The sequence below is a fragment of the Lynx rufus genome, unplaced genomic scaffold, assembly GCF_022079265.1.
Source record: "Lynx rufus isolate CCGP_SWC_20201006 ecotype Redwood Valley unplaced genomic scaffold, mLynRuf1.p SCAF_1, whole genome shotgun sequence".
Lineage (NCBI taxonomy): Eukaryota > Metazoa > Chordata > Mammalia > Carnivora > Felidae > Lynx > Lynx rufus.
The window spans coordinates 69,610,313-69,621,958 of NW_025814823.1; the positions used below are offsets into that span (position 1 = coordinate 69,610,313).

General features: G+C 41.7%; 1 protein-coding gene across 1 annotated transcript in view; it reads left to right on the forward strand.

Annotated features, from left to right (window-relative positions):
• IPO5 (importin 5) overlaps positions 1-1,642 on the forward strand; it is a 44,137-nt gene extending 42,495 nt beyond the window's left edge. Inside the window, exon 26 of the mRNA XM_047081188.1 lies at positions 9-1,642. Within this exon, the coding sequence (XP_046937144.1) occupies positions 9-95 (87 nt within the window). The 3' untranslated portion in view covers positions 96-1,642. The remainder of the gene's footprint in view (positions 1-8) is intronic.
• Positions 1,643-11,646: the final 10,004 nt, after the last annotated feature.

The following is an 11,646-nucleotide window of genomic DNA, read 5'->3' on the forward strand; positions in this document are numbered from 1 at the left end:
TTTCCTAGACTTCTGGAGGATTGTGGACTGAGTGCATAGCACAGCTCAGTCCCGAGCAGCAGGCAGCCATACAGGAGCTCCTGAACTCTGCTTGAAGGGCCTTAATATCACCACCAGAAAACTAACTCCAAATAAACGTTTACCCTTTTGTTTAGGTTTCTTTGTTTTGTTTTTGAGCAAAAGAGAACGGTAGAGTTGTGTTGTGTAGGCCATTCTTCTGCAAAGCCACAATAGCAGGAAGAGAAGCACTGGGTTTCAGAGTGGGGTTTGAAAGGATTTCTATGGTACCACTGAAGAGGTTCCCTGTAAGCCCTACAGCAGCACTGAAGAGTATTTTTCTATTGGTATAAGTCACCCACGTGAAGGTGAAAGGGAAGGAAAATTAATTTTTCTCATTAGACTTAAGGAAATTTAAGAAAAAACAGCTTTAAGATCAGTTATTCAGTGTAGATGTGTACTAAAACAATTTGCTATACACCTAGTGTTCTATTAATTGGATGTGAGTCTTTTTGTAGGGTAGAAAGAAGCCTTCTACCCAACAAACCAGTAGATCTAAAAATTGGAAGAAAAAAAAAAGCTGAAGACAAAAACAAGCATGAAGATGTCATATTTGATGTCACTTTCAGTTTTTTCCCAAAAGGCTTATGCAGTGACTCAATCTGGAAAGCTCTCCAGCTTCCAGCCCTTGAATGTGAAGTGTCGTTGGCATGTCTGGCAGTAGTGTCTCATTCACTCAATAAACAACATTGAAGTACAAAGAGATCTGTGTAGAAATTCAGTACTGTCTGGCTTTGATTCATTTAATGTTTTTAATATAAGAATAAGCTAATATTTTTTTAGAGTAGCAACTATGTCTTCGAAGGTTTTCTTTTTCCCCTAATATTTTCCTTGTGCATTTAGTTTTTACCATCTTCCACTTTAATTTAAGCTAAGTTATATACCTATTCCTTCACAACTGGTGTCCCTTTAAAGTTTGCAAATTTCAACCAATAGTTTTTTTAAACTAGTGTTGTTCTGGTAGATAAAAAAGATCTGGCTTAGTATTTTCACTGCAAATTGTAATTGATAGGGAGCCATGTACAACTTTCAGACTTTTAATTTTATGATAAGTATTATGCCTAAAATTATTTACTGATAAATTCAGTAAAATGTATGAAATTTTTTTCCTTGTGTGTTAACCTCATAGCAGTGAATGACTTGCTGTTGTTTCTTTACATAATTTTTCTAAGGGATCTTAATAGATTTCTGTTGAAACTTCAGTGTTAACACTTTTATAGTTTGTACTAAATTTAACCGTGATACAAAAATGAATTTTATGCATAGATCAGAATTTAAAATTAAAGATTTTTTCTTTAAGTGATTTGCATTACTTTATTAAAATTAAATCTGAAATGGAATAGAAAGAATGAGCTAAAATTAAGATGGTTCACTTGGTAGCAAATATCCTTCAAATATATTTTCAGTTTTCAGCACATTGTTAGCCCAGAAGCTTCAGTATCCTGCAGAACAGCATTGAATGACTTCACCAGCACAATCATTGCTTTCAGTGGGCACCTACTCGACTGTTTTGTAACGTGTGTGGGTAACACTTGGAACTACTTTATACCCTGTATTCCTGTTGGAGTAAAATGTGTCAAGACAACTCCTTTGTGCTTTCTTATGTAGAATAGAGTGTGGAAGGCCGAATCGTGTACTGATTGCAATAGCAGTTTCGCTGTTGTTTTTAATTTAAATTATTACAACACTTAAAACATGTTAAAAATGTGGCGCGCCTGCCTAAGTTGAAATGGAAGTGTGATCAGAAGATGGCTGCATGTTTTTGGAGAATCTAGTGTCTGCAAAGCTCTGTACTAAGTACTTACGGGTAAGATTCGTAGCTTCTGGTTTAAACACTAATGGGAAAGTCAGAAGATGGACCAGTGAAGAGTCAGTAAGATCCCTGAAAGAAGTAAATGGGTGCAGATCCATCCTCGGGCTAGAAATAGAGAAACTGAAACTGAATCGCATTCATCAGGGAAAGGTTGGTATTAAAGGCTGTTACTGTGCCATGATCCGGAAATCCAGGGCTTGTAACTAATTGTAATATGTTCATGAACTAATGGTTCTTTGGAATTATCTGGGGACACATTTTTAATACCTCATTTTATCTACACAAGATGAAAATTCATGTTTTTTCCTTTTGTACCAAATTTAGTTGCCTGGTGGCCTTGCGTGTCAGCCAACAATGGTATATTTATGAATCCAAGCTATTTCTGGAGGAAAATCATGTGTGTGGCTCTTACGTTTTCTGGGTATTTTGTAACAAAGGATTAAGTTACCTGCACAAGTATTAGAAATTTGTAGCAAAACTTATTTGGAGTATTTTTTTAATGCTGTAAATTTAAAGAAAAGTAAAATTGTCTTAAAGCTAATTTGACACTTCTGTAATGGGAGGCAACTTTATCATAACTCTGGAGTTGTAGTTTGACTAACCGAACCATCACTAAATAATACGCAAATAAACATTCTTGATGCACCTGGTCTCATAGTAAATAAGGGGGGTGCATATTAATAGTGGTGTGAGCATTATATTTTTATTAAGGCATTTTAAGCAATTTGGAAGCCCCTCACAGCAAGGTAATGTTTTATTTAGTATGGCTTCATTCTGCCTACAGGTATTGGATAAAACAGTTTTTTGGCTTTCATCTTGTTGCATAGAAATCACTGCTCCTATTCCTCTTTGCCTCAAAGGAGTGATGGCCAGAAGCTGCCGTCTTTGATTTCCTTAGCTCCAAACGTGGGAGTACCACTGTTTCAGAAGAGTGTGAACCAACTGCAACGAGGAGGCTGGGATTTCCATTTCCAACACTTGAACTTCTGAAGCAGAGGGGCAGGGGTAACAAACCATTCTGGACTAGACTTGCTTACCCCCTCCCTTTTTTTTTTTTACACAGACCTTTAGTCCAGACAGTCATTGCCTAGACTATACAGATTATATTGTTTATATGAATGGATAAATACTAACACTTAGAAGATAAAATTATAGCTCAGTTGTTACTTTCTAAAAACTGAATCCAGAAGCGGTGTGGTATGTATGGATTTTATACAAAACATCTCCCAAATGCTTTAATTCTAGTTAAGGCAGAAGAGTGATTCTGAAATGTTTCTTGGTGATTCTGATCTTTCATTGTTTCCTCAATCTATAAGTCTCTGTCCTCCTTGACTGTCCTTCAGATTGTGATGGAAATCAAGACTTGCGCCGTTTGCTGTGGATAAGGAATTAGTTCCCCTTTGTCTCTGGACACTTTGTGACAGATGGGTAGAAAATGTCCAAGTTTTCCATTGCAGCCTGATCACACCCTGTGTTTTCAGGCACACCTTGAAAGAAAGATCATGGTGTTGAGTGATGAAAACCAGGGGTCAGCAAACTTTCTAAGGGACAAAAAATATTTTAGGCTTTGCAGGCTCAAAGGTCTCTCTTAAAACTACTTAGCTGCCATTCTAGCGCCAGACCATCCATAGGCGATACCAAACGAGAGGGTGTGGCTGTGTCTCCTTAATCTACAAAAACAGGCTGGCCGTGGTTTGCTGACATCTGATGAGAACCATTGCTTGGGTTCAAAAGTCTCACTGTACATGTATTGACACCTTGGGCAAATTAACCTATGTCTTAGTCACCTTCTCAAAAGTGGGAGCAATAGCACACACGCATTTTGGCTGCAACTACTTACTAGTCTAGGCCCTCCTAGAGCCCCCGTATTTCTCTGCCTCAGTATTTGTAAAACAGTCTATCGACGGATCTACCACACGGGATGGTCGTGAGGCCTGAAGTAGTACAACACCAGAAGCACCTGAGACTGCCTAGCAGTGCAGGTTTGCTATTTGAGTACACGTTTGAAGAGGTAGAATTAAATCTGGACAGTATCTGCTTTTACAACTAGTTACATCATAGTTACTCCATGGAACGTGGAGTAGTACTTCCCAGCGAGAATGCGGTCACTTTTAAGCTGTGTAACAAACACCGGCTTCAGTGCAAGTGCTGAGCAAAACGTCTGCCTTTAGGTAGGGGACACCCAATTACATAACAAGGAAAAGTAGAAGGTAGAATAGGAAGAAAGAGAACTAACATATCAAGTACTGCAAATAGGGGATGTACACAGCGGCCTTAAACTGCCCACTCATGGTCCCTGAAGAAACCCCTGAGCTGAAGCTTTCTGCCTGGCCTTGCTGGCACCGTGGAGCTGGTGCTAGGGTTGTGTCACAGATGGCCCAGAGTACCAGACCAGCACGTGCTCTCTTGGAGGGTGAAGGAGCCGGGCACAGAAAGCCTGTCGGGTCCCCAAACCCTCTCCCCGCAACTGAGCACAACTCCTGCCTAGGGGAAGTATTGCCAGTAAATCACAATCTGGTTGACCGTGAAAAATGCCGAAGTATTTGTTGCCCATTTAGAGACCTGGTCCCGATCCCCAACTGCAGCTAACTCTTGTTTCACAATATGTAGAAACCTAGTGGGGCAGGTGAGCTTTTTGTGTCTGTTTCTGTCCCACGTGTACATGACTGCCCCTTACCACTTAATTTCACACTCCCAGACTTTTCCCAAACTCCTTTCGGCTTCAGCTGACACATCTTACATAGGTCTAAAATTTGGCCTTTATAACAAAGACCCTTTGACTGCAAGTAGTGGGAAAATACAGGATTGTGGCCATATTGCACTTTGTGCTTTAAAAATATTTAAGGTTTATGGGGCATCTAGGTGGTTTAGTTGGTTGCGTCCAATCTCGCAGTTCATGAAGTTGAGCCCCATGTTGGGCTCTGTGCTGCCAGCTCAGAGCCTTGAGCCTGCTTTGGAATCTGTCTCCCCCTCTCCCTGCCCCTCCCCCGCTCACATTGTCTCAAAAATATTTTTGAAAATTTTTAATAAAAATATTTAAAGTTTATTAAAGGGGCACCTGGGTGGCTCAGTCAGTTGAGCTTCCTTCCAACTCTTGGTTTCAGCTCAGGTCATGATTTCATGGTTCGTGAGTCTGAACCCTGCATGGGTCAGTGCAGAGCCTGCTTGGGATTCTCCACCCCCCACCCCGCTCGCACTCTATTTTGAGAGAAAAACACAACCTGTCAATTTTTAGTGTTCCTGAATTGTCTCAAGAGAAAAGGTTACCGCTACTATATAAAAGATCAGTAAGTCGTAAGACCAAGAACTCACATTGTAGATGGTGTTTAAAGAGACTAAAAATACAAAATAGCCAACACTAGTATGGAGACCTAAAAATGGATTGCAATTATAATTGTCTCTAGAGAGGGATAGCTTTTCTGGATAGCAGTTGGAAAGGACTCCGAGGCACAATGAACTTTGCCTTTGAAGATACTAAGTGAGGGGCCTTTTCTAAAAAAGTTTACTCTGAGAGAAAGCAAGCAGAGGAAGGACATAGAGAGAGAGAGAGAGGGAGAGTATCCCAAGCAGGCTCCAAGCTGTCAGCCCCAGAGCCTGACGTGGGGCTCTATCTCATGGCTGTGTGATCATGACCTGAGTGGAAATCAAGAGTTGGACCCTTAACCAGCAGCCACCCAGTACCTCTGTGAAGATACTAAGGGGGGTACTTTCTGATTCACAGTGGAGATCTCCCCTTCCCTCCCGAGATGGAAGCTTCCAGATCTCTGCCACCAAAGGCAGTGAGTGGGAGGCCCTGCAAAAGCCTTCAGGGATCCCACTCACCCCAAAGCTACTTGCTTCCCTAGATGGCCTGTGCGATCCCAGTGCAGAGGCCAGCTCAGACAAGTCATTCCCAGAGGTGTGCAAGGCTGGGGGCCAGGCAGCAGGGCCTGCTTCCGGCTCTGATCCATGGTCCCCCACAGCCCTGCCTCCCCAAGTACCCAGCAGCCCGAACCCCCTTCCCTCCTGGGAAGGGAGCCCTGGACCCGCGGACTTCTGCTGTTTTGAAAACTGCTTAGACCTGCAGGTAAAGTGCTGTCTCCCTCATCTCCCGCTCTACTTTGTTGTACTAGACCATTTGCTTCTTGCCTGGGCCTGTTTTCATTGCAAACATCTCAACCTGGCCTTTATCTGATCTAACTAGAATAGATGACATGGTTTCTGAATTGTTGCTCTTGGATGCTCCAAAGGCTTCTCTAATTTTGTGCGGTGGAGAGTGCTGGTGACAGTTCAATGGAATGATGTAACCCAAGTGCTTATGTGGTTCAGGGTAGTGGCTTTACTATGACACCTACACCCAGGTCCCGGAGACCAGCCGCCAATTAAATACTCCAAAACCAACCAAGATTGGAAAACCTGATAATCTGAGCTTTCTGCTTCTGAACTCAGGTGAACATTTTGCTGGAAATATTTTAATTATTTATGAAAAGGTCCTTGACATTTTCTGAAGCAGATGGCAGTGGATAAGTAAGGAATGGGTAGATAATCACTGTTTGCTTATTTAAAAAAAATAAAGGTCTCTTCCTTAGTTGGCATATGGGTATTTCGAGAAGAGGCTCAAATTCTGCCAAGTCTTAAATTTTTTTTTTAATTATTTAACTTATTTTTACACAAAGGGCCACCTGTACCTGGTTCAAACTTCAAGATTTATTTAAAAAATGACTCAGGGAAAAGTCTCTTTTCACTCTTGTGCCTCAGCTGGCCCCATTGAGCTTTCCTTGTGAAAGAAAAATTCATAGACTTGGTCCCAACAGGACTTTTTTGCCCTGTATTTGATAACCTCCCTCTGGAAGGAAATCAGCATTCCAGATGAAAAGCCTATGCTTTCTGATGGATATGAGTCAGGTTAACAGTTCTGAGAAGGGCACCTGGCTGACTCAGGAAGTAGTACACAACTCTCCATCTGGGGGTTGTGAGTTCGAATTACACGTTGGGTGCAGAGATTACTAAAAAAAAAAAAAAAAAAAAAAAAAAACAGATTTTTTTAATGTAGTTCAAAAAAACCCAAAACTATTCTGAAAAACTACCCACCTACCTAGTTAACCCAGCCTGAACTCTAATCAGACATTTGGTTTATTTTGTTTTATTTTTTGCTAAGCCAACAGTGATTATCTAACCTAATTTTTTCGTGCCTCTAAATGCCTCTATGAAAGAAATCTTTGAAATTGGCCTGCTCAAGATCTATGTTCCTGCAGTAAATTTATACTAAAGTTCCAACATACTACATTGTCTGAAAAGGATTTTTTAAGCCATCTTCCGTCTTATGTATCCTTCCAAGGTGATGAATATTCAAATGGATCTTTGGAATGAAAGTACATCATTTTCACTAGGAATTATCAATAACCAGCTCTATTAAAGGTGGAGGTTAAAGATCTTTTGCCCTCTAAATTGAAACACTCAGTACTGGTTATCATCAAATTGGTAAAATGAGGTCATCACATTGATTTAGAACCTCATTTTGTTTTAAACTAAGTGGCATTGGGCCAAAAATCCTTTTATTGCTAAATCAGCATAAAGTCTCACTCTCATTAGGGAGAATATTTTCAAGTATGCATTTTCATAAAATAATTATCTTTACTAGCATTCCATTTTATTTTTAAAAATTTAATAACATAGTTCTGTTCTTAATGTGTTTAGTTTTGTGGTTACCTGCTATTTATAGCAAACGATACCAGTTTTTTATTTGGGGTAATGACAAAATTTTCTCTTAAAGCACTTTTTATTTTTTAAATTTTTTTTTTCAATGTTTATTTATTTTTGGGATAGAGAGAGACAGAGCATGAACGGGGGAGGGGCAGAGAGAGAGGGAGACACAGAATCGGAAACAGGCTCCAGGCTCCGAGCCATCAGCCCGGAGCCTGACGCGGGGCTCGAACTCACGGACCGCGAGATCGTGACCTGGCTGAAGTCGGACGCTTAACCGACTGCGCCACCCAGGCGCCCCACGAGTTGATTTTTTAAATTATAATGCAAATACAGACACCATTGCCGTGAGGGTGCCGCACAAATCATGCAGATGGTACTCATGATTAAAGTCTTTGAGATACTTCTTGACCAAGGTTTGCAATGAAATCCTGCAGGATCGACAAGTTTTGTCCTTTGTTACGAGAAATGCAATGCCATAGTTGTTCTGTCAGGTTAGACAAACAAAATTCAGCAATAGGCTCAGCCAACAGGACACTTGGAGGCATGGACCAAAAACTAAAGAACTGTACAGGTTTGGGGATTTTTTTTAAATTGTGTTGTTTTAAAACAACTTCAAATTCATAGGTAAGGGTACAAAATAGCACACAGAACTCCCATATCTCCCTTCTCCAGATTCACCACCTTGAATGTTTACCTCCCAAATCCCTTGAGGGTGATGGAACCTGCCTCCTTGACCAAGCTCTGAGCAGGTTCCTCTGAGCACTTCTTCACACAGACCTTGACTTTCAGACTTCCTCTCTGCCTTGTCCAATCTAGCCAGAATCGTGCTATCAGTGGGGCTGCTGGACATCCAATATCCGGTCAGGTTCAGGGTCCTGCAGGTTGGTTCAGCCAGAACCCCACGTACCCCTCTTCACGGTTTTCCATCCACCGAGCCCCACCTTGCCCCTTGCCTGGAAATCCCCACTTGTCCTCGTTGGAGTCAGAGCTGAGCCCGGTCTCTGCCACAGCATGGACCTACTGTCCTGGACCCTACACCTGTCACAACGGCCTCCCTGAATAAAGTCCACCTTGCCTTCTTAGCCAGTGTCATGAAAAATCTTTTCTTTAGCAAAAGTTACAGAATCCTAACCTGCTGTTCCTTCACAGTTCAGCACACATCTCCCAAGAATAAGGACATTTCCATAAACACCACAGTATCATCACCATCAGAAAACTTAACGTCACCACAATAGTGTCCAATGTCACATCCATGTTGAAAATTCACCAGTTGTGCTGGTCATTCATTCACTCATTCACTCCAAGCTTCCCTTGCTCTGCTCTCTGACACTGGGGTTGGGACTTTGCCAAGTGCATTTGCAGGGCTCCCTTGCCAGCTAGCTCCTGTGGGGACCCTACCAACGGGAGGCCCCGCTGGGAGACGTGGCAGGGAGAGGAGAAGGAAGGAGTAGGAGGAAGCTAGCACGTCAAACTCCAGCTTCCCAAGGGCTTCCCAGCGTCAGGCACACCACCTGCCTCCCACCCCAGCTTTGGGAGTGGGGCGCCAGCCCCCTGAGCTCTGGTTCTGGCCAGCCCAGCCCTTCTTTGCTCCCCTAGCCCTTGGGTAGTAGCTGCTCGCCAGAGTAGGAGAATCTCGCTTACCTCGGCCCCAGGCATCACAACTGTTTTGTGAATATACCGATGTTTGAGTATCCTGTGTCTTACTCTTTCAGCCTTCCAATGTCTCTATGTGACCGATATTTTATTCGCTCTGTCTCATTTTTGTAATTGCATTTTTTCAACTGTGGTAAATACACAAAACGTCGAGATTACCATCTTAACCACTTTTAAGGGAGCAGTTGAGGATTGTGGGGTGCGCTTTCATTGCCATGCAGCATCGGAGTCTGGGGGTTCGTGCATTATATCTGCCTTCTAACCTAGAAGGATTTAAACTCTTATCTTCAGGGCCCACAGAGAACAGGTGCACAACGAACGGCTTGGACAGGAGCATGAATGGAAAGCAGAAGCCTAAGAATGAGCAAGTGCATGTTTTCCCCTGAGACTAGCGCTGGGTGGGGAAAAGCATGGACTCTGAAGGCATTTGAATTGTCCATGTGCTTTATTAAGTGGATGGGTTTGGAAAATGTACTTGGCATTGACAAGCTTCCTACCTCGGTTTGCTCATTGGGAAATGGGGAAATAAATGCCTATTCCGCAGAGTTGCAGTGAGGGCTAAGTGAGGTCAAGGGCGCAAAGGTCAGGGAATTCCTAGGTGCACAGCAAGGTGGGCCCTGCCCGCCCACAGGCCCTTCCTGCCCAGCACAATGCTGGCAAATCCTTATATCTCAGAACAAAAATGTAGTTGATAGGTTGACGGTAGACACAGTGAAACAATAACAAAGACAGAATCTGTGACTCATTTATTACACGGTGGGTGTCCTAAAAGCCTAAGAATATTAGATATCAAAAAAAGGTTTTGCTCTTTTACCTTAACATGTATGCAAAATATATTTTTTAATGACTAGATCTTAAAGATCCATCATCCCGAATGATGCTAATAGCAAGTAAATAGCCCCCGACGAAATCAGTGTGCGGAAGATAACATTACTGTTCCTTAATCATTGGGACTATCAGTGGTTTGCATTATGAGCAGCTTATGTGAGATTTTTATACTCCGTTTTGGGTGGTATCTTGGCTTACTTAAAAATGTGTCTTCCTGGAGAAAACTCTGAGAACCTTGAGGGGGCAGCAAAGGAGCATAACTTGAGGTTGAAGAACAATGAGGAGTTTCGTCATTTTGGGGAAGAGATACACTAACCTATCCTGAAGCAGTTTCTAAAGAATGTACCAGTTCTATTAGAAATACCTCAATGTATTCTGTTGCTGCCCAGGATTCTACTTTCGCCCCTTCCGTGGTCAACGTTCAGAGCATAAACAGGCAAGAAACACAGGTTACTGTGAATAATCAGAACCGTTGGGGACTGGCCCTCTCCTGGGCTAATTATCAGTGTATTTGCACTGTATTATCTTTTCTGACCCTCCTCCATTGTGGGGACAAATAATCTGATTAACAACACAAACTTGGTAAAGCATGAGGCCTGAGCTGCTATTTATGTAAAATTATTTTGAAATTTTTCCACATTGGAGGAATTTTTAAAAACTCTTTCTGGGGCGCCTGGGTGGCTCAGTCATTTAAGTGTCCAACTTCGACTCAGGTCATGATCTCACGGTTTGTGAGCTCGAGCCCCACATCAGGCTCTGCACTGATAACACAGATCCTGCTTGGGATTCTCTCTCTCTGTCCCTCCCCCACTCATGTGCTCTTTCTCTGTCTCTCAAAATAAGTAAATAAACATAAAAAAAAAACCCAAAAACTTTCTATATAGTCAGTGCCTGATAAATGCCAACTAATTATTTGACCTTCGATACATATATGGCAGATAATTAACTGCTACATAGCATTAGTCTTTAAAGCAATGTTTAGATCCCAGGTTCTACACATTCCTATCCGAATGATGGCCTGGTACAATATGGTGAAACAAACAAGGAAAAAGAAATTGGAGAAACCATGAGAGTTTTACGATCAAAATAATAGCATGGTAGGATTAAGGGGGATCATTGAGGATAAATATTAGAAAATATGAAAATTAACATCTGCTACCCTAAGATACAGATTAAGCTGGCTCTATGTACTTAACACATTTTTGAAAAGGAACACATGTACCATACAGTAATACTTTTCACACTGTTATAAATTTGGCATATGCCTCTGGAGAAAACAGTAGCTTTTCTGTGTGATAAACACACACACTTTTGACATAACACTGGATTTGTTCAATTATATCCTTTATCATGGATGGCCAATATGAGCACATTTAATTCTCCCACACTAAGAAGTCAACATGGACACTCAATCTCTTGATTTCTGTGCATGATCCAAGCTTGTGTGTACTAAAATATAACGTGGCTACTGATGTTGAACAACTTGTCATGTGCTTGTTCGCCTATTTTATAATTGGATTGTTAGTTTCCTTTACTGTCAAGTTTTGAGAGCTCTTTATATTAAATATTACAAATATAAGATCTTTGTGGGACATGTTATCTGCAAATAC